The sequence below is a fragment of the Podarcis erhardii genome (genome assembly GCF_964252035.2).
Source record: "Podarcis erhardii genome assembly, chromosome: 15".
Lineage (NCBI taxonomy): Eukaryota > Metazoa > Chordata > Lepidosauria > Squamata > Lacertidae > Podarcis > Podarcis erhardii.
Genome location: NC_138505.1, coordinates 3547357 through 3571167, shown reverse-complemented (window position 1 = coordinate 3571167; position 23811 = coordinate 3547357). Strand labels below are relative to the sequence as shown.

General features: G+C 47.3%; 1 protein-coding gene across 1 annotated transcript in view; it reads right to left on the bottom strand.

The window, feature by feature from the left end:
- Window positions 1-4092: 4092 nt before the first annotated feature.
- Window positions 4093-23811, bottom strand: part of LOC309329920 (hepatocyte nuclear factor 6-like) — a 32272-nt gene continuing 12553 nt past the window's right edge. Inside the window, exon 3 of the mRNA XM_081841151.1 lies at window positions 4093-4579. Coding sequence (XP_081697277.1) covers window positions 4272-4579 — 308 coding nt within the window. The 3' untranslated portion in view covers window positions 4093-4271. The remainder of the gene's footprint in view (window positions 4580-23811) is intronic.

Genomic DNA, 23811 nt, shown 5'->3' with positions numbered 1-23811 from the left:
CTCTGCCCCATGATAGGACCGGGAAAACCAGTACGTTTTCTCACACGCAATAAAACCCCCAAACTGACACGAAGTGGAAAGTGTGCAGATTGCATAAACATCTTTCGACGGGATGACCTGGGCTGCGCTCTGTTTCTTCCTATTTCTTCCTAAGCCACAGAGCTGCTAAATTTTGGAACAGGGACGGGTGGACAAAACCTCGCTGCGGCTTGCTTTTTTTTTTTAAATAAAAACTTTGTGGCTCAGCATCTGTTCAGAAGGCCCTTCCAGCTCCTAACCCTGTGGCATAAATACTAAAGTGCATTTATTTCTTCTCGACAGCACCTGCATGGATCGTGGTAGCGGGGAAAGGGGGTTTGGGTTGTGTCGTGGCAAATTCGGGGATGTGGTCGTTCCCTCACAGCAGGAAAAGCCGTCTCCCTCTCTGCCCGGCGCAAGCTGAGAGTTTCTGACACGAAACAGAGTAACGTTTTTTTCCCTTTTTTTTTTCTTTTTTGAGAAGCCATGCAAAAAATAGATAGAAATATATCTATGTCACGACACACGCGCCCACCTTTACCCACGCATCCTCAAAACACATGCTCACCCACGCGGACGCACAAAAGACTTCCTTTGCAAAACGAAACAAACAAACAAAAATCATCTTTGGTATCGTTTTCGGTGCAAGAGACAAAGTGAGGTAGAAGTTTCTTTTCGTTCCCCCCGCCCCCCGCCAGCAAATTTTGTCAAATTTCAGACAGTGGGAACACCCAATAGGGAAACAGGGAGGAGGAGGCAGTGACCAGTGGCGCGATGTTCTGGCAGGAAGGGGAGGAGCTATCCTTGCACCCACCCACCCGGGAATATGTTGTCATGTCAGCAGCCAATCAGAGAAAAGCAAAAGCCGGTTATGGCAATTTCACCTAGGAGGGCTTCCAAAGCTAAAATAAGTTTCATTTGGTGTGGCCCAAGAGAAGGGTTGAAAATGCACCCCCTACATTATTTGAGGAATCTTTAAGACGGATGGGAGGTGTTTTTCCACCTGAGGGGCCGCATTCTACTCTTGCTGACCTTCCGGGGGCCGCTTGCCAATAGTGACCAGAAGCAAAAGTGGATGTAAATGGCTTTGTACAACTGGCTGATTTCTGCACACCCTTTCCAGCCCTCTCTAGAGAGCAGGGGTGGCCTGGAGAGGCGTCTGAGGGCCACATAGAGAGGCCTGGAGGGCCTGAGGTTTCTCACCCTGCCTTACAGATAAAGGCAGGTGGGACTTGGGTGTCAGCTTCTGGAAGAACTTGGGGAAATCGCTCTCAGAATGTGCCGAGGCGTGTTGTGAGAGAGAACAGCTCTTGTTGTGCGTAAAATAATGGAACAAAAGTTCCTTCGCCTGCAGTGGGGCAGGCACACCTGGAAACTTCAGGTCAGCCCTGGAGGTTTGGCCACCTGACCAGCGACGGAAGCCCCCCAAGGTTGTAAACAAGGCCTAAGTCAAAACAGAGAAGAACCAGACATTCTGGTTTGCGGCGGGAGGTGGGTCTGGTGCTACAAACACAAATAATCCATTTCAACTACCGTAGATTCTGGTGTATTAGGCAACTGGGTGTATAAGGTAAAGGTAAAGAGACCCCTGACCATTAGGTCCAGTCGTGACCGACTCTGGGGTTGCAGCGCTCATCTCGCTCTATGGTCGAGGAGCCGGCGTTAGTCCGCAGACAGCTTCCGGGTCATGTGGCCAGCATGACTAAGCCGCTTCTGGCGAACCAGAGCAGTGCACGGAAATGCTGTTTACCTTCCCGCCGGAGTGGTACCTACTTATCTACTTGCACTTTGATGTGCTTTCGAACTGCTAGGTGGGCAGGAGCAGGGACCGAGCAACGGGAGCTCACCCCGTCGCGGGGATTCGAACCGCCAACCTTCTAATCGGCAAGTCCTAGGCTCTGTGGTTTAACCCACAGCGCCACCCGCGTCCCTTGGGTGTATAAGATGACCCCACCAAATTGGCAGCTGCCAATTTGGGGGGGTCAACTTACATGCCCAGTCTTATACACGGCAGCTTCGCTGGGCAGCAGCCCACCACCCACTGTTGCTGCCCAGCGAACCCATACCCGGCATATAAGACGGCCCCCGACTTTTTAGAGGATTTCCCAGGGTTAAAAAGTTGCCTTATACGCCAGAATGCAGGAAGTTGCCATGCAGGAATCACAGCTGAAGAATCGCTGGCAGTCCTCAGCTTGCCGGTCCATGAGTTTACTTTCGAAATCACCTGAAGAAGGGGGGACACCCTTTCTGTGTAAGTTACAAACTGCCGGTATTTGCTTGCCCCCTGCTGGTCCAATGAGGCAAAAGCCAGAGATGCCCAGGGATGCTACAGGCGGCCCTCAGACGTCTCCAAGGCTGTTCTCTCTCAACACACCATCTGGGAACGAGCACTTTGAACATGCTTTGTGTTATGTACTGAGTTGAATAGGATTCAAAATGCAGCAGTCCGATTGGTCCTAGAACAACAGGATCCAGACTGCAGCAGTCTGATTGGTCTGCAGGAGCCACCCAATCCAGCTCCAGATGGAAGTGAATCCACAACCTGATTGGCCTACAGGAGAATTCTGGAATTAGCCAGTCACGTGGGGCCCATTGTGTAAATAATGTATATAAAGCAGGTACTTTGGGGGGAACTTTCATTCCTCCTCACCACTATGAGCTGAATAAAGAGCATGAAATCCACACTCGACTCCGAGTATATTTCACTTTGAATCTGAAAAGCTTCAGCTGGGCCTGTATCAAAGTGGATCATTGGTAGGGCTCTCCATTTTTATCACCCCCTCCTGCCCCAGTTTGCCCACATTAGTAGCAGCTATGCTAATTTCCACACCTTGACGTATTTTGCTGGCAGATTGAGCTGCTCTTCAAAGGCACAGGTGTGGGCAGGGTAGGGCTGCCGTATTTCAAAAAGTGGAAACCCGGACACAAAAGTTGTTGAGGGTTTTTTGTGTTTTGAGATTTGCAAAAATCTCAAAACAAAGGACATTACAGCGATTTCCATCCGGACATTGTTTCTGGCTATGTCCAGGAAATTCTGGACACTGAGGTCCAGCGCCGAGGGCCTTCTGTCATTTCCCTCGCTGCGAGAAGCCAAGTTACAGGGAACCAGGCAGAGGGCCTTCTCGGTAGTGGCACCCGCCCTGTGGAACACCCTCCCACCAGATGCCAAAGAGAACAACAACTACCAGACTTTTAGAAGACATCTGAAGGCAGCCCTGTTTGGGGAAGCTTTTAATGTTTAATAGGTATTTTAGTGTTTTGTTGGAAGCCGCCCAGAGTGGCTGGGGAAACCCAGCCAGATGGGTGGGGTATAAATAATAAATTATTATTATTTATTATTATTATATATGGCAACCCTAAGGCTTTCCCTGGTCAGTGGATGGCCTTTATCACCAGCCTGACAAAACTGGGAGGAAGGCACCTCATTTTCTGTGCCGTGAAGTGCCCTGCCCATTTTGGGTGCTGGTTCCACCCACTCCTGGCAGCAGCCCCGCTCACCGCAAGCATGAGGCCCCCGAGAGATCACCCCAGAGGCAATGTGGCCCTCGACCAAAAACATTGGTTTTCTCCCCTTGTATTGAGAGGGAGGCTTTCAATTCAACCCCTCTTGGTTAGCCTGGGATTTGGTACGTTGTATTTCTACTACTCTTCCAGATGTGCAACATATTAGACGGGTTTCCTGGTTTGCTTTCCCACGGTGGTGGCAACCATGGATGCTCCCATCTTTTTAAGCCTTGCCGCTTTCCCACTGAAAGAGGAAAAATGGAAAATAACCTAGTTTCTCCCCCATGCCTCCACCGCCAAACACACTTCTTTTTCCCCTCTCTCCACCAGATGGCACTGCCTCCTCAATAGGAACAACACAGAACAAGGTCTCAGCGGGGAAACATACGCAGAAAGTCTTTGGAATAGCCTTGACCGTAGACGCCGTCCTTTGCCTGGGAAACAACTTCCTTGCTCTCCGCCGTCCGGTTTTTGACATAACCCTCCTTTTAGGTCGCAAAAAACGTTTGCTCTCGTTTAGGATCCGGCTAGTTTCTGCCGCGAGGTCAGATCCAGAGAGGAATGAAACCGTAAAGTCGTATTACACCCCCCCCCGCACCGCCCCCATCCTGGTTTTCCCCTTCCCACTTAGCGCATTGGCCAAGCGCCCTTCCGCCATTTTGTCTCCTGGCCAAAGGCCATCCTGCCATCTTTGGTGTAACGGAGGGTCGGGGGACGCGGGGGGCCGGAAGGTGCAAAAGGGAGGCCCGTTACGCTTTGGTGCAGGTGACGGCCGAGGAGGGGTTGGTGGCGTGGCCCCCCGAGGACGGGGAGCGGCCCTCCTCCATCCACTTGTCAAGGCTGCGCCTCCGGGCATTCATGAAGAAGTTGCTGACGGTGGAGAGCTCCAGTCCCAGCTGCTGGGCGATGGTGATCTGAAGGTCTTTGGAAGGGCGCTGGTTCTCGTGGAAGATGGCGTGGAGCGTGCGGCGCTGGATGTCCGTGAAGACCAGGCGGTGGCGCTTAGGGACGTGGTTTCGGTCGGCTTTGCCTTGATCTTGCTCTTTCCTTTTGCAGGCTGGTGGGGGGCAGCAAAACGGAGAAGCAAAGAGAAAATGAGAAGGCGTTCGTGACGCACCGTAGGGCCAGATCATTGGGTCCTCTCACTCAATGTGGCCCCTGGGGCCTTTTTTGGCCTCCCCCACCCTTGCAGCCCTTCCCCCAAACCAGGTAAGTGAGGTGCTGGGCTTTGGGAAGATGGTGTGATGGCTCTGGCAGGGCCCTAGAGTCCTCCCAACTCCTCCCCAAAGCCCGGTTAGTGCTTTCCCAGTTTTGGGAAGGAGGTGGAGGGGCTCGGGGAGCCTGCCAGAGCCTCGCGCAGGGCTGGATCAAGACCTTCAGAGGCCCTAAGCACTTAAAAGATTTGGGTGGCACCTTTTACCACTTGTGGTGGAATTGTAAAGAAATAAAGGAATTCTGGGGAATATATAATGAGCTCCCGTTGCTCGGTCCCTGCTCCTGCCAATCTAGCAGTTCAAAAGCACATCAAGTGCAAGTAGATAAATAGGTACCACTCTGGTGGGAAGGTAAACGCCGTTTCTGTGCACTGCTCTGGTTCGCCAGAAGCGGCTTAGTCATGCTGGCCACATGACCCGGAAGCTGTACGCCGGCTCCCTCGGCCAGTAAAGCAAGATGAGCGCTGCAACTCCAGAGTCGGCCACGACTGGACCTAATGGTCAGGGGTCCCTTTACCTTTACCCCATGTGGTGGAATTGTAAAGGAATAAAGGAATTCTGGGAAATATATAATGAGCTCCTGTTGCTCGGTCCCTGCTCCTGCCAATCTAGCAGTTCAAAAGCACATCAAGTGCAAGTAGATAAATAGGTACCACTCCAGTGGAAAGGTAAACGCCGTTTCTGTGCGCTGCTCTGGTTCGCCAGAAGCGGCTTAGTCATGCTGGCCACATGACTCGGAAGCTGTACGCCGGCTTCCTCGGCCAGTAAAGCGAGATGAGTGCCGCAACCCCAGAGTCATCCACAACTGGACCTAACGGTCAGGGGTCCCTTTACCTCTAACTTTACCACATGTGGTGGAATTGTAAAGGAATAAAGGAATTCTGGGAAATATATAATGAATTGAAAATAAATGTTTAAAATAAGCCTTTTTGTTAGGAATTGTAGGTGCAGAGATACCGAAGGAACAGAAAAGACTGTATATGTATGCTGCAAGGATATTGCTTGCCCAGCTGCAAGGATATTGCTTGCCCAGAGTTGGAAAGACAACAATGTCCCCACCAGAGTGGACTGGCAGATTAAACTATTGGATTATGCCATTGGTATGAAAAGTTGGACCTCCCTGATCTGTCTGCACTGATCGGCAGTGTTGTAGACAGGGAGCCTCCCCAAACCCCCTTCCTGGACATGCCTTTTCAGGGATTAATCTCTTCTGCATGCAAAGCAGGTCTCTGTTCCTGAGCTACAGTCGTCCCCTTAAAAATAAACCAAGTCTCTAGTCCTCATGGTTCTGAGGAAAATGCTGAGAAACTGTGATATCGGAAGCTGTCTTATACTGAGTCAGACCTTTGAGCCATTTAGCCACGTATTGTTTACATGGCCTGGCTGAGGCTCTCAGGAGTTTCAAACAGAAGCGTACCCAAATCCTGCCTACAGATGCCTTTTCAGGCTGTTCCCTTAAAAACTGAGCTAGACGGATTTGGTTCTGTGTTATGGCATCCCTCTTTAAACCAGCCTTTCCAAAGGGGCCAACGCTTTTAAAGTTTTCCTTTTAAAGGGGATGGTGACCTCAAAAGAACGTAGCTCTCTTGTTTTTAATGCCTCTGTTTAATTGCATGGATTGGAGGAGGAGGAGGAGGGAAGAAAGGAGGGAATTTAATGCCAAATCAATAGTTCTGGTGACTGAAGTCTTCCGTCTCCATCCCTCGCTCAAAAAAAACCCTCGGCTCCCTTCCGTATAGCTTCCCCCCTCTAAGAAAACCCTGCTTGGTTTCTGTCCTGAGTGTGCCTCCCGGTAATGTAGGACTTCCTGGGTTTCTTTTGTGCCGGAAGCTTCCGGAACAGTCGAGCAAGGTGGGGAAACCTCCTCTTCTCCCCCGCCCCTCACCCCCAAAGGGTGCAAGCATTTATGCAATTGGGGTGGTTTATTCTGAGTGCAAAGCGAGGTGATCTTCGCAGATGGCAAATCTCTGCCAATATGGCAGGCGACATTTTGTTTTTGGTTTTTGCTGCCTGAGGTTTTGTTTTTTAAATGCTTTTTATTGGTGTTTCATTTACCGTATTTTTCGCTCCATAAGACGCACCTGACCATAAGACGCACTTAGTTTTTAGAGGAGGAAAACAAGAAAAAATATTCTGAATGAAACAGTGGATGTATGATTTTTTTGGGTGCAGGCTGTAGCCATGGACATGCTATGTGATCTGATGGTGAATTTGGGGTGACCCAATGCAAAAATCCTGAGGATCCATGGGTTTTTACCTCCCCCTCCCAGTCCCTTATCTCTCTCCCGATCCCACCAATCAGCTGCTTCCTTTCAATACTCCCTTCCCTCTTGTTTGCCTTAGTGTCTTTTCCTTAGCGGGAGCAGTTTTTTGCTCCTCCTCTTCTTCTAATTTCTCTCCTTATTGCTTTAGTCTTCCTGTTTTCCCCCTTTGCAAGTTTGCTGTCTTTACCTCCCCCCTCGCAGGCAGCCTCCTTTATTGCTAGCATCCCTTATCTCCCTCCCCGATCGCTTGCTGATTAGCGGCTTTGTTTCCACACCCACTTCCCTCTCTGTTTTTTTTTTTTTTTTTAAAGCATGATCTGCTCCAGGGACCACGCATTTGCTCCATAAGACGCACAGACATTTCCCCTCACTTTTTAGGAAGAAAAAAGTGCGTCTTATGGAGCGAAAAATACGGTAATACAAACAAACAAAATACAGTAAAATTCAACAATCATTTACCCACATTCTTTCCCCACACTCTGCTGAGCGTTGACTGACTTCCCTCCCTTCAACAGGTTTCCTTAGGTCTGTCACTTTTCCACAGTTTCTTATTGTATCCAATCCTATCTACATCGTAAGATTTATTTCAGTCCTGCCAGAGTCTTCAAATTTCTACAGTTCTTATTTATGTACTCCATAAATTTACTCCAATCTTTTTGGAATTTTGCTTCCTCCTGATTTCAGATTCTACAGGTCAGTTTTGCTAGTTCCGCATAATCAACCATCTTCGTCGGCCACTCCTCTATTGTTGGTAATTCTGGTACTTTCCATTTGGGGGCTAATAAATAACCTTTGATCTGCTTTTTCTATTTCCTCTCCCATCAAGCCTAGCAAGAAAGCTTCCGGCTTTTTTGGGAAAGTGTATTTAAATATATTTTTCAATTTGTTATAAATCTGTTCCCAAAACTGTTTCATTTTCCCACATGTCCACCTGGCAGGCGACGTTTTGACGGGGCACCCTTAATGGACAACCATGCAATTGCTGAAGAATATTAGGAGAACTAATATTAGAAGAGCTAATTAAAGAACCTTTTATTGAGGGTGAAAGAGGAGAGCGCAAAATATGGTCTGAAGCTCAACATCAAAAAAACAAAGATTATGGCCACTGGGCCCATCACCTCCTGGCAAATAGAAGGGGAAGAAATAGAGGCAGTGAGAGATTTTACTTTCTTGGGCTCCATGATCACTGCAGATGGTGACAGCAGCCACGAAATTAAAAGACGCCTGCTCCTTCGGAGAAAGGCGATGACAAACCTAGACAGCATCTTAAAAAGCAGAGACATCACCTTGCCAACAAAGGTCCGAATAGTTAAAGCCATGGTTTTCCCAGTAGCGATGTATGGAAGTGAGAGCTGGACCATAAAGAAGGCTGGTCGCCGAAGAATGGATGCTTTTGAATTCTGGTGCTGGAGGAGACTCTGGAGAGTCCCCTGGACTGCAAGAAGATCAAACTTATCCATTCTGAAGGAAATCAGCCCTGAGTGCTCCCTGGAAGGACAGATCCTGAAGCTGAGGCTCCAAGACTTTGGCCACCTCATGAGAAGAGAAGACTCCCTGGAAAAGACCCTGATGTTGGGAAAGATGGAGGGCACAAGGAGAAGGAGATGACAGAGGACGAGATGGTGGGACAGTGTTCTCGAAGCTACCAGCATGAGTTTGACCAGACTGCGGGAGGGAGTGGAAGACAGGAGGGCCTGGCATGCTCTGGTCCAGGGGGTCACGAAGAGGCGGACACAACTAAACGACTAAACAACAACAACAACATTAGGAGAGCTCTCCATCCAGTCCAAAATCTTGTTCTCACAGTGACCATAAATGCCCCAAAGAACCTAGAAATCTAGAGGTGAAATCCCCCAAAAGGATGTTCCTTTTTTTCTGTATGGCACAACAGCTGTGAGAATATTACTAGCGAAGAATTGGAAGAAACAAGATTTACCAACCATCAAAGAATGGCAGATGAAGATGATGGACTATATGGAACTTGCCGAACTGACTGGAAGACTCTGAGACCAGAGAGAAGAGATGGTGGAAGACGATTGGAAGAAGTTTAAAGAATATCTGATAAAATATGTTAATATTTAAATCTTAGAATAGCTTTGGAAGTGCATATAGGCTCTAGGGTTAGTGTATTTTAAAACAGTATTATTTGTAAGTGATAAAATGTGAAGATTTTTATGGTAAAAGTAAGCGTGATTAAAAAAAATGGTTAAAAATTATGATATATGTAAACTGCTAAAGACGAGGTAAAATGAAAATCAGATAGGGGGGACTTGGGGAAGCCCACCTAACAATGTTTAGAAAAAATAAGGATAAGACAATAATTTGTTTGTATTGTTTGTATTTTCTGTTTGTGTTGTTTAGTTGTGTTATAAAATGAATAAAAAATTGGGGGGGGGGGGGCGGGGACTGACTGGGAACAGTTATGGACCACCGGTTTAAAGTTTACGGCATGCAATGCCTTAAAAGAGAATATTATGAAAATGATTTACAGGTGGTACATGACCCCAGTCAAGCTTGCAAAAATATATCATTTGCCCGATAACAAATGTTGGAAATGTAAGGAGACTGAAGGTACATTCTTTCACCTTTGGTGGACATGCCCAAAGATTAAGGCTTTCTGGGAAATGATTTATAATGAGATGAAAAAGGTATTTAAATATACCTTCTTGAAAAAACCAGAGGCCTTTCTCCTGGGCATGGTTGGCCAATTGGTGCCAAAGAAGGATAGAACTTTCTTTATGTATGCAACAACTGCAGCAAGAATTCTCATCGCAAAATATTGGAAGACACAAGATCTACCCACCCGGGAAGAATGGCAGATGAAGATGATTGATTACATGGGACTGGCAGAAATGACCGGCAGAATCCGAGACCAGGGAAAAGAGTCGGTGGAAGAGGACTGGAGGAAATTTAAAGACTATTTACAGAAATATTGCAAAGTTAATGAATGTTAGAATGATGTTGGACTGAAATTAAGGGGTTACCAGCTGCAATGCAAAGGCTGAGTATTAAATTAAAACAATTCATATTAAGTTACAATAAGAATTTGCTGAATTATGATTTGATTTGGAATACAAAAGGGGAGGTGAGAGGAGGTTCGATACATAAGGTAACAGAAACAAGTGATTGGAATTATATGTGTTTATTTTGTTTAAAATTGTGTGTTCTTGATTTCTCTGTATTTCTTTTTTTGTGTATTTTTGTTTCTTTTTTGTGGTATGTAAGTTTGTATTAATTGGAAACTCTAATAAATATTTATATAAAAAAAATTGGGGGGGGGAAAGAACCTAGAAATCTGGGTAGACTCCCTCTGGACCTGGAGGTTCCATAAGAATGTCAGAAAAGCCTGGATGCTGGATCAGGCCCAAGGGGGCGGGATGCTGTTTAGTTCAGCATCCTCGTCTCACGCTGGTCACCCAGATGCCCCAAAGGGAAACCAGTAACAGAATCCAAGCGCAAGAGCTCTCTCTTCTCCTGCGGTTCTGGTATTCAGAACCATTTCTGCCTCCGACTGTGGAGACAGGGCAGAGCCATCTTGGCTAAAAGCTCTTCCTTCCTCCATGAACTGGTCCCACCCTCTTTTAAAGCCATCACTGAAGCCTCCTTTGAAGGCACTGGTAAAAGGTAAAGGGACCCCTGACCATTAGGTCCAGTCGTGTCTGACTCTGGGGTTGTGGCACTCATCTCGCTTTATTGGCCGAGGGAGCCGGCGTACAGCTTCCGGGTCATGTGGCCAGCATGACTAAGCCGCTTCTGGCGAACCAGAGCAGCGCACGGAAACGCCGTTTACCTTCCCGCTGGAGTGGTACCTATTTATCTACTTGTACTTTGACATGCTTTCGAACTGCTAGGTTGGCAGGAGCAGGGACTAAGCAACAGGAGCTCACCCCGTCGCGGGGATTCAAACTGCTGACCTTCTGATCGGCAAGTCCTAGGCTCTGTGGTTTAACCCACAGCGTCACCCGTACCCCACTGGTAGGAGGCGCAAATTTTTCAATTTCAGTCTCTCAATTCAAGTGCAGATCTCCACATTTCCATATGAGTTTGCAAAGGAGAATAAAAGTTAAGTCCACATGGAAATTCATTCCATCAGTGTGAACTTCTCTTGCTAGACACATATTTGTATGCAATTTTGCCTGATGTTTGTTTTCATCCCCCAAAAGTTTTTGATTTGAGTTTCTACTGAAATGAGGCTGCATTGTAATGTTGTGTTTTAATCTTGTTTTTAAGTTGTATTTTAATCCATTGTTTTTATACCTGGTGTTAGCCGCCCTGAGCCCGGTCTTGGCTGGGGAGGGCAGGGTATAAATAAATTATTATTATTATTATTATTATTGACATACCTGCACAAGCAATTTTGTCCAACACAATGCATTTGTGGATGTCATTTTCCCTAATATCTTTTTTTGGGGGGGCACACATACCCTAGCATGTGCATTCCTGAACCTATCACTCAGCTGGAGGAGGGCACGATATCATTCAGAGATAATTTGGGAGGATGGCTGTGTTTGGATTTTTGGTATCATTGTGTGATGGCCTGGGACACGGGCTTGGACTCGGAGCCAGAGGAGTCTTAGTCCGCACCGGATCCTTTGCCTCAGGCGGCAGCTGAACCATGTCTGGGGCCTAATCCTGAAGAGCCCCAGTCTGCACAGGTTCCCCTGCAACAAGCACCAGCTGGGCCGAATCAGGGGCCTGAGCCTGCCCTGGCTCCGGATGCGGGGATGACCTCGTTGCCTCCAGGTGGGCCATCACTTACAGCTGCTCCACTACTGGTTGGGTCAGGAGAGGCTGAGGCGGCCTCTGGGTCTAGTAACCCATCGACGTCTCCCGAGCTGCAGAGACTGAGGTCTGAGAGAAGAAGAGACCTGAGTACTCGCAGGAGGAGTGCTCGCCTTCGGGCGAGACAGGGAGGTGAGTCACCGAGGGATCAGGACCGGCCACTACCCCGACAGAGATGAAAGGCTGTCGGACCCCGCCCCAGGTTGCGGGAGCAACGTTGCTGTTTGCCAGAACCTGCCTGAGATCCTGTGCCTGTCCTTGCCTGGTTTCCTGCCTTGGCCCTGTCGGACTGACTCCTGGCAAAACCCTTGGATTCGGGACCAGACCTGGACAGTGTTACTCGGGTTACCCCTGGGCCCAGCACACGTTTTGCCAAGCGAGAATGAGGCAGATCTGCTTTTCGCTGCGACCTGAATTGAATTTCTCCACCATTCCTACCTTGAGGTAGGAAGGGGGCCAACTTGGGAAGCTTGGAGAGGGAAAGGAGGAATTTGAGGACATTGAGGGGCAAAAAGCAGTGGCGCCCCTTAATGGTGAAGGCTAAGCATCTCCCCTCACCCCCATTACCACCATTGGTGGTATAAAGTGTCTGGCAGTGTCTGGTTCCCCAGACGTTGTTGGACTACAAAACCCATCACGCTGGCCATGGATTATGGGAGTTGTAGTCCAATGACATCGGGGGTGGGGTCCCAATGTTGAAGAACAGTGGTGGATGTATAGCGTTCTTCTTGTAAGAAAACACTGTTCCTTGTTGCGCTTGATTCCATGGGATGAGACCCTCCTTTAACCTGTAGCTTTGTGCAAATATGGTTGCCAATTATTTACCGGACCCTTGGAGAGTTAGTGGGTCTGTTAACATCCATAAAGCCCATACACCAACAACTTCCAGATTGTGGCAGACTATGTTCTCCAGCAATACAACTATGTAAATATATATATATATATATTGCTGGGGGGGGCAAGCTGCCTCCTGGCCCCTTGTCAAAAGAGCACTGCCAACCTATCTTGCTGCCGTGAAAAGTTTAGGCCTGCCAAATTCTGTGAAAAGCACAAGAGCGTCCAGACCCTTATTCTCCTGATCAGTTGGCAATCCCTCGCCTGCATTCCCCCCATGGCGTCTTTTGACAGCTGCCAGAAATGGACAGAAAATGGAGGTGATGCACACACGAAAAGCAAAAGAGGATAGGGAAGGGAAGGGAATGAGACGGCAGTGCTAGCAGCCACCTAGGTCCATCATAATATTAAAACAAGATGTAATTTTGCAAAGCTAAGACATTATTAAGCAACCTGGCAAAGGGTCTCCATTAACATTTAATGGGCTGAGATTTTACGGCCCTGTATTAAAACCTTGCAGGTTTTCTTATTTCTAAATGAGTCTTTTATTTTAATTAACAATCTGCAGGAGAACTTTTCAGGATGGCTTGAGGGCGATGGCTTCGGCAGGAGGGCTTTTGTGTGGGCAGGAAATGTGTGTGTCTGATAGCACAGATTTCTGTCCCAACTTTATCCCAGTGTCAATGTTTACATCTAAAAGGGCCGCTCAAGGAAAGGAAAACCATTTCACTTGGTAGCTCGCCCAAAGGCCGGAAGTTAGATTTTTGTACAACGTCTAGCACACCGTTAATCTGTTTTTCTATATCCAGTTGTATCCTGTATGTCTTTACTAAGGGAAAGTGCCTGGCATTGCTTGGGAATCCCGAGAAACCAACCAAACCAGGGCAGTTTTGCAGTCGGTGGTAAGAATCGGGGCAGCTTGGATAGTTTCTGTCTGCCATCTTGATTCAAAATGGCGTCCAGTTGTATCCAAACATTGATGAAAACCTGTTCCTTGGTGTCAGGAGCAGCCTGAAACCCCAGAGAGCCCATCTACAATGCTGTCCAGGGTGGTAAAGACTGCGGAGAGAATAATTGGGCGCACTCTTCCCACCTTAGATCAAATCTATGCTGTCAGGTGCCATAAGAAAGAGGCAGAAATAGCGCAGGATAGTGCGCACCCCAGAAATGATCTCTTTCAGCTTCTGTCTTCTGGAAGAAGGTACAGGGTTATAAAGACTAGGACTAGCCGCCTGAGAAACAGTTTCTACACAAATGCAATTCTGGTTCTAAACGCAGCATAAGGGGCCTCTCTATAGTATAGTGTATTTTAAAATGGGGTTTCAGAGTTTTTAGGGGTTTTTGAATGTTTTATGTAGTTTTTCAATTTCATTGTTCTGCATGGGACAATGACAATAAAGATATCGTTTATATCAACAGTACTGAGCTAGGTGGACCAGGGGTCTAACGCAGCATAAAGCAGCAAGCTTTGTATGTTCCTGTTTGAGGCAGCACTTGAGGACTAGAAACTTGCTTTGCTTTTCAAGGGAGGGCCGTTGCTCAGTCTAGCAGCCACTTTGTGCTGCCTGCCAGTGTTGACAATACTGAACTAGATGGACCAAGGATCTGACCTGGTATATAGCACCTCCTTATCTTCCTTTGCTGTCGTCCTTAATTATGTCTATTATTATTTTTATACCATGTTACATTTTCCCTCTCATTTTTTTTTACAGCTGCTTTGGGTCTTTTATTTTTAATTTTTAAATTGTGCTCCAAATAATGAACCAAATAAAAAGAAAAGAAAACTCACTAGCAATGGGAGCAAAAAACACCAAACAATTAACTTTTTTTAAAAAACAGTCTTAATTCATTAACAGCTTTGCTTGTCTGCCTGATGGCCTTTGTTGTGGTCTTGCGCTGGGTTTTTTTTGGGGGGGGGATGTTTGTGGTTTACTTTTTCCTGCTTTCTAAACATTTTATTATATGTTAAGTGTACAACGCAATTGGGATCTCCCTCGCTGCCTCACCCACCTCCTTATAAAAGTGTCCAAAAAAGATTTTAAATGGGACAAATGCAAATCAGATTGCAGCTGTGGCAGGTCCCAGGGCAGAGGTAGATGGACGAAATTAGGAAAAGGGGGATTATAAAACGTGGATAACAGATATCAAATTAAGTTCTGCTTACAGCAGACCCACCGATATTTACGAAACTAAGTTAACGGGGACGAATTTCAGTGGATCTCTTCTGAATAGCACTGGCGACAACCCAGTCACAAGTTCACACCTCCGTATTATATCCGAATCGTATGCCGTCCCACAAGACCCTCTCCTACTCCTTACAGTCAGCATGCAAATATTTCAAATCAGATCAATTATAAAAGAAAACAAAACAGCAGAGATGGGACAGTCCCAGATCAGAGGTACCAGAGAGAGAAGGGAAGAAATGAAATTTAATAATAATAATAATAATAATAATAATAATAATAATAATAAAATGTCTTTTGGCACGAAGCGACGAGGCTTTTCATTTTATTTCATTTTTTGAAGAAGCCCTAATCTGTATGGCGTATCTGCCTTGCGGCCCTGAAACGTGACAAGCCCCCTTCACTCTCCCGTCTTCCTCCTTCCCTCTCCACATCTTCCCTGAGTGGGCTCAGCTCAGCTCCCCACCTCCACCCCCTGCCTCTCCACTGCCTGCACGCTGATAGAAAATATTGATCAGATCCAAGCTACGCCAGCTGCATTAACCCTTGCTGGGAGGGAACGGCGGCACGCCTGCACCGAGGAAAAAACGAGACGGGGACCCCATCCCCTCGCTCTTTGGGAAACACGGAGTGGGGGCGACTGCCTATTATTTTAGGGGAGAGCTAGCAAAGCCACTGGGGACGTGGGCGGCGCTGTGGGTTAAACCACAGAACCTAGGACTTGCCGATCAGAAGGTCGGCGGTTCGAATCCCCACGACGGGGTGAGCTCCCGTTGCTCGGTCCCTGCTCCTGCCCACCTAGCAGTTCGAAAGCACCTCAAAGTGCAAGTAGATAAATAGGTACCGCTCCAGCGGGAAGGTAAACGGCGTTTCCATGCGCTGCTCTGGTTCGCCAGAAGCAGCTTAGTCATGCTGGGCACATGACCCGGAAGCTGTACGCCGGCTCCCTCGGCCAATAAAGCGAGATGAGCGCCACAACCCCAGAGTTGGCCACAACTGGACCTAACGGTCAGGGGTCCCTTTACCTTTACCTAGCAAAGCCACTGAGGGAGGAAAACGTTTATACAAAACATAATAGATCAAGCCCGTGGCCTGTCGAGTCCAGCATCCTGTTTTCGCGGTGGCCAGACAGATGCCCCAAAGGGGAACCCCACAAACAGGGCCCAAACACAAGAGCTATTCTCCCTTCCTGTGGTTTTCAGCTACTGGCATTCAGAAGCAACTATGGAGTCAGAGCAGAGCCATCATGGCTAGCTATAATCCACATTACTCATCCGTAAACGTGCCCAGTTCTCTTTTAAGTGATTTCCCCAGTTCAACTACATGTTGCACGAACAAGTTATTTCTTTCCTCTGTCCTGTTCAGCTTCGTTGGCTGTCCCCCTGGTTCCCAGAGTTACGAGAGAGGGAGAAAAACATCTCCCCTGAGTAATAGTGAGTGAAATGTTTGCCTTTTTTGAACCGTCTGCCGATGGATGGGCTAGGCAGAAAATATCCAGGGTCGCAGAAGCAAGCGCACAGGTTAGGCCGCAGCGGTTCTCAACCTGTGGGTCCCCAGATGTTGTTGGACCACAACTCCCATCCTCCCTGAGCTCTGGCCTTGCTAGCTAGGGGTGATGGGAGTTGTAGTCCAACAACATCTGGGCACCCACAGGTCGAGAACCGCTGGGTTAGGGGGAAGCAGGACCAGAGGAACCTCTCAATGGCAATTCCACGTAAGCTTGCGCTGCCAGGTGAATCTGGAGCAGGGCTTGGGCCTGATATTGGTGTGGGAAACGGACAAGCAGGGTTGTCCAGAAACTGACAGGCCAGGCATGCTGGAGACTCGGGTCTCTGATTATTTGGGCTCTGCTTTTTTGGAGGTGATGCCTGTGTCTGGTTGGAGAGACTCCATCTAAAAGCTGCATCCTTCATGAACAAGGCGCCATCTGCACTTTAAACTTAAAGCAGCGTCATCCCACTTAAAACAGTCACAGCTCCTCCCCCAAAGAATCCTGGGAACTGTAGTTTGCTCATGATGTGGAGACCTGTTAGGAGACCCATCCCCCCTCACACAGAGCTACAGTTCCCAGAGTTCCCTGGGAAGAGGGGTTGATCTTTAAACCACTTTGGGAACCATAGCTCTGTGAGGAGGACAGGGTGGTTTCACAACCCTTGGCACCCTTAAACTACAGTTCCCACTTTTTTTTGAGGGAGGGAAGCCATGACTGCAAAAGTGGCGTGATTCTGCTCTAAACGGATCGTGAGGATGGGGCCTGAATCTTGCAGCAAGGCAGCCACACACTTGGACCCCATCTGCTCATGCAGCAATTTGTGTGAGGCCCCATGAAGATTGTCCGTTTCGGTTCTCCCACTTTCTCATTTTCCCCCAATGTTAAATTCAGTTTCTCCACATTTTGCAGCAATTTGCGGATTTCTTTATTTTTCATCCTCCTGAGAATTCACCAGCATTTGTGTGCGAATTCCTTCTAACGAACACGTCTTCGTGTGAAGTTTTGACTAATGCACACATTTTTCCATCTTCCCCCAATATAATGAATATATACATGTTCTTTTCACTAATACCCTCATCTGTATGCCCACTTTGCCCTAATAGATGCATTTTTGTTTGGAGAGCACTGCTGGAGAATTTGGGTACTTGTGAATTTTGACAGATGGCTATGTTCTGGATGCAGGTGGCGCTGTGGGTTAAACCGCAGAGCCTAGGACTTGCTGATCAGAAGGTCGGCAGTTCGGATCCCCGCGACGGGGTGAGCTCCCATTGCTTGGTCCCTGCTCCTGCCAACCTAGCAGTTTGAAAGCACGTCAAAGTGCAAGTAGATAAATAGGTACTGCTCCGGCGGGAAGGTAAAAGGCGTTTCCATGTGCTGCTCTGGTTCGCCAGAAGCAGCTTAGTCCTGCTGGCCACATGACCCGGAAGCTGTACGCCGGCTCCCTCGGCCAGTAAAACGAGATGAGCGCCGCAACCTCAGAGTCGGCCACGACTGAACCTAATAGTCAGGGGTCCTTTACCTTAAATTTTGACAGATGGCTATGTTCTGGTTTGTGCATTGTTTGCAAAAGTACAGCTTTGATAGAATTGGCTTTAAATGAGAACAGAGTTGAATTTCTCTCCCCATGCCCATCATGCTGATTCTGTTAGAAATTTAAAAATAGCCAACAGTCCCCTTTGCGGCTGCCAAGTGATCAGCCACCTGCCCATCCAGCTCAGATTATTCTTCCTATTTTTATTTTTATTTTTATGATTTCTCTATTGAATGTGGTTTGTATCACTTACTTAAACTTTCTCCAAGCAGATGGAACAGTGTGTCCAGTCCTCTAAATGTCAGAACCATGCACTTTCTTTGGGGGGGGGAGGGGTTATAAAATATTCTTGAGAGAGATTTACAACAGAGATGGAAAACTCTGTGCCCCCTCCCCTTTTGTTGGACTACAAGCAGCGAATCCCGAGTCTGTTAAGTTCACTTTCTATTCAATTGTCCTTTGTCCCATTTCTGCAACTTTTTGCAGATTTCTTTAAAAAGGTCCTTACGAAAATTCAGCAGTGTTTTCATTTCTCCTAATGAGCCTGTTTTTGTATGCCATTTTTGCCAAATACGGATGCTTTTGCAAGCGATTTCCCCCCAGGCTGATGCATTTTTCTGCATGCTCTTTTCACAAATATATATGCGTTTTTTAACACTCTTTCCTCCACAACGTATGCGTTCTCCTACACATTATTTGGTTGCAGAACCACATCACAAAATTCAGAGAACTGTGACCATCAAAGGATCGCTATGTTTCAATACACATGTCAGTGTGATTTAGGGAGATTTGCTTTAAAATCTGAACCAAATTTCTCCTGTATCCATTAACTCCAAGTCTCATTTGCCCTGGGTGGAAATTAGAGTCCAACAACTTCAGGAGAGGCACTGATCTGTTTGTGCATCCCAACAACAATTGGGTCAAACTGGAGGTGGGAAAATCCAGAAATTTAATCTCTCTCTCTCTTCTCCCCCCTTCCTCCAAACACAAACATGCACATTTTGGGCACAGGGTTAAAACCAAAAAGGGGCAATTTTGGGCCATTCAAAACAGGGGGGAAAATCAATGTTTTGCTTTGCAGAACAAAACACCCTGGGGAACGGAACAGAGGGGATTCTGGGGGAGCACACTGCTTGCTAGCTTGTGACTGTGTCTGCCGCAGAAAATAAAATCAATGACTTCCCCTTATATGAAGTCCCTCAGTAGGTCGAGGGCGGGGGGGGGCAGAATAGAACGGTTTGCCTTCCCCTACCGCCCCACCCCAAACAGCTGCTCGATTCTGCGTGGAGGGGGAACAGGAGATTGCCCAGACTTTTTAACTGAGCTTTTTGCACACACACAAAGACCCTGGACAATGGGAAATGCTTCTGCGGCCACCATGATATTAATAGCCAATCGCCGTGCAGTTGGGCTCTCGACAACATGGCCGACCCATCAGGAAAACGTCCCCGAATCTTGACATTCACGCTTGCTTGCGCTAATATGTTCAAGCGCTCCATCATGTCACAGCAGGCCTGGCCCAACTGAACCGAATGTGCAGAATCCAAACGGTCCTACCCCCCCCATTGCTCATTAGGATGGGGCCCGATCCAACACTGACTGCCGCTCCATTTAAAATACATCCCCGCTGCCCCCTCTAATAATCTATTGACGAAATCCTGAGAACTTGGCGCGGTTAAAGGGATTGATTAAAGCTTAAAGAGAGCTGTGCTTCTGCCTGTTTACTCAGGAGTAAGCCCCAACTGGGTTTATTGGAGTTTAATTCTAAGGAAGCCTGCCCAGAACCGCTCTTGGCTGGTTTTTGTGAAAAGGCAGGCCAAGTGTTAAGAGCACACCTGCTTTTAATTTTGGGGCAATGATTTTGAGGCCGGTGGTGTCGCTACAAAGGGGGATGTCTTAAAAATCGTTAAAGGGAGCCTTTCTCTTCTAAAAAAGCAATGGGTGGCTGCTTCTTTTTTTATTAAAAAAAAAGCAAATTGTACTTTTAAGATGCCTCCTTCACTCAAACTCTCTGCTTTTAACAAACGAAGTGTTAAGCTTTTAGAGAGCCATGGGGAGAGCTGTGATTAAAAATAAAATAGAAATAAGTCAGTCACCAATCCTGAGGTTTGGGGGGAAATGCACAGGATTTAAACTTTCTTTTAAAACTGAGTCAGTCTCAGGGTTAAAAGGACAATGGACTAAAATTTAAGTAAATTCGTTGACCATTCGTAAAATAAAAATAGTTATAATTGTGTGTTTTGCTTGCAGTATGTGTGTGTGCATGCTTAAAATCACTTTTCTACACAAATGTTCTCATTGCTTCCTTTGACACTTGTCCTCCCATTACAAACTCCCATTTGTAAAATTAAAAAGAGTGTTCTTTTACCTCTTTATACCACTGGCATTATCATCCAGCCAGTCCTAGAAAACAGCCCTGGCCTGAGGTGGGAACGGACAAATCGGTAATTTTTAATTTTTCTTACTTAACTCATTTCAGTTTCCTGCATTTCCACATCAGTTTGCAACAAACAAATGAAAAAAAAACCCCTGCTAAAAATTTGTCGAGTGCTTTAGTGCAAATTTCTCCCATTTTCCCCTTCCTTTTCGCAAGCAAATAATTCTCTATGTTCCCCGAATATATGGCATCTTACAGCACACACACGACTCTATTTTGGGGCAGGAGGACTGCCTTGCAAAATTCAGAGAAGTGCAAATTTCAAAGCATCGATGTGTTTTGGTTCGTGCGTTGTTTTCGGGAAGTGCAAGCCAATTTCTCCCTCCCCACCATCCCTGCCTGACAGTAAGACCTAGTGGTGGGACTCGCTTGTAAGTCGCACCTTGCGTAGCATAGAGGCAGTGCTGGTTTTTAAAGGAGGGGCAAATGATCTCTTCCCCAAATCAACGGGAGGCACCGGGATGGGCTCGTTCCTCACGCAGCTTCACTGCTGTTCCTCCCTCCCTCCCTCTCTCCCTCCCTCCCTCCCTCCCTCCCTCCCTCCCTCCCTCCCTCCCTCCCAGGAAAGCCCACTTCCAAACGCTGCCTTGGAACTTCCTGCTGCTTCGGGAAAGAGACACAACGCGTCCGCTGGCTTGCCTGGGCCCCCTTGGACATCCCAGCGCGTGACCGTCCTTCTGATGGATCCATCACCCCGTGACAGCTTCATTAGCTCCTAACAAGCCAGCGGTCGCTCTCTGCCGGCGCAGGTGACGAGGCCCCTTGCTCTGCCAGGGAAATGGCACTCGCGCAGGGGGAAACGGAGCGTGGTGGAGACACCCAGGGTGCCAGGGAGGGTCACCGAAGGATGCCGTCGAGAGAGGGGGCGGGAAACGGCGGCCTGGTGTTTAAAAATCTGGTTGCTGAAAGGAGATGTGCCAGCATTGAGTAGGAATGAAAAGCTGCTGTGTTGGTTGTCTTTCAAAAGTCTAAATGCACCCAGTGTTTGGAAAGAGACAGGCTGGCTGGAAGCATGGTTGCAGCGGTTAGAGGGTCAGCTTGGGTCTGGGGAGACCAGAGTTCAAATTTTCATTTGGCCTTGGGTGACCTTGAGCCAGTCACTCTCATATGAGCAGAAGAAGAGCCCTGCTTGCTGGATCAGACCAGTGGGCCATCCTGTTCTCACAGCGGCCGACCAGGTACAAGCAGGATCGGAGCCCAAGAGCAGCTGTCTACTCTCTTGTGGCTTCCAGAAACTGGTCTTCAGGAGCATTGCTGCCTCTGACTTTATAAATTTGTCTAATCCTTTTTTTAAAGCCATTTACATCAGTGGCCGTCCTGTGGCAGTGAGTTCCATAGTCCAGGGGTCCTTTCTAGTAGGCGCTCTGCCTCAGCTTTAACCTTGCAGGGTTGTCACAAAGATAAATTAAGCACCCCAAGAACAGAAATGCCAAAAATATGCTGGATAAATTGGGTGTTGGTGAGGAATTAAAGCTCGACTGTGTGTTCTGATTTACCACGGACATTTGCTGTCCCATTTTGCCTCTTAAGAGTCTGAGGATTTTTTTAATGAACGAGACTTGTCAATCAGGTTTCAGCCTCACCTCTGGGTACTTTGAAGCTGGTTTTCTTGGTTAGGGGGATGGATGCGAATGAGCACTAGGGTGACACACAGAAATTGTGAGGCCTTGTCCCTGCACACCCAGCACAGGAAAGGTATGTTTTTGTGCTGTCAGTTTTAACAGATTTTTGGGCCTCTCTGTGTGTGTAATATCAAAAGCAGAGACATCACCTTGCCGACAAAGATCTGTATTGTTAAAGCTATGGTTTTCCCAGTAGTGATGTATGGAAGTGAGAGCTGGACCATAAAGAAGGCTGATCACCGAAGAATGGATGCTTTTGAATTCTGGCGCTGGAGGAGACTCTTGAGAGTCCCATGGACTGCAAGAAGATCCAACCTCTCCATTCTGAAGGAAATCAGCCCTGAGTGCTCACTGGAAGGACAGATCGTGAAGCTGAGGCTCCAAGACTTTGGCCACCTCATGAGAAGACTCCCTGGAAAAGACCCTGATGTTGGGAAAGATGGAGGGCGCAAGGAGAAGGGGACGACAGAGGACGAGATGGTGGGACAGTGTTCTCGAAGCTACCAGCATGAGTTTGACCAAACTGCGGGAGGCAATGGAAGACAGGAGGGCCTGGCATGCTCTGGTCCAGGGGGTCACAAAGAGGCGGACATGACTAAACGTCTCAACAACAACAATAACAATATCAAAAGCACAAACACTCTTCTAGCTTTGAAATCTGCCCACATTAGGCATTGTACATCAACTGTGCAAAGTTAATTCCTAATCTGTGCTGGGAAGACGAGAGAGAGACTTTAAGCAGTGATCCACAATGAGGAGGGTTATTTTTTTCTTCTTTTCCATCTCCCCACCCCCCCACCAAATCTATGCAAAGTTGGAGTCTGTGACGTGATTGGGCACCAGTGGTAAGGACCTGCACTCTGAAAAGCCATCTCCTGTCTAAATAACATATGGCAGTCTCCAGGACTATGGTACCGCGTGGCCATTAGAAACCTGGCTTTTTTAAAGAACTATCCAGCCTTCGCAATTCAGGATTAAGCTATGGATAAACATCAGCCATTCAATTTTCTAACACGCTTTCCAACGAGCAGTTGGAGTTTACAAGAGGCTGGTGGTTAAGGGCATGTGGTGTGAGCCAAACACTGTTCACACCTTGGTTGAACCAGAAACCACAGTCTGTGCCCGGGAATAACATTGCTATCTCTAACAGGATAATATAGGAACCTTGTCTGATTACGGTATTTTCAGCATCCGTGTTGGAGGGAATTCAATATGTCTAGCCGAGCAAAGTTACATGATAGCCAAATATTTGAAAGGCTGTTGCATGGACTATGTGAGCTTTTAACAAAATGGCACCAGTAATTGGGAATATACCCTTCCCACTTAAATCAGACAGGCACCTGCGGTGCTGACCATTTTGTCACCCACTGAAAATGTTTTTGATTTATAGAATCGTAGAATCGTAGAGGGGACCCCAAGGACAGAAGCGGATTTAGGGGAGCACAACCTGTTCGGTCGCACTGGGTGCAGAGCCTCAGGGGCACTGCAGGGGGCGCCACAACTGTGATATAGAATGGAGTGTGAGAGGCGGGGGCTGAATTTTGCAGTTCAGTTTGAGACCCAAGGTCTGCCACTGCCAAGGATCATCTAATCCAGCCTTCTGCAGTGCAGAAATGACAGCGAAAGACAGTGTTGGCAAAACTATAACCTGTCAGCGAGTTTAATTCTATCTGTTTATGAACACCATCAAAGCCAATCTTCTCTGACTTAAAACTGGGGTTTATTTGAGAGTAGCTGGTGGTCTTCTTGGTGCTGTTGGGCAAATCTTTTGGAGTTCATCGCGTTTGTTTTTCCCCTGATGCATTTAGTTGTTTTGAATTTTTGCTTTAAACTATTATTTATTTCTTTTGCATTTTTAGCTGCCCAGGGTTGTGGTTTTGGCAAGTTAACGCAGGATATTCGTTTAAAAATCAACAACCACAGATATATA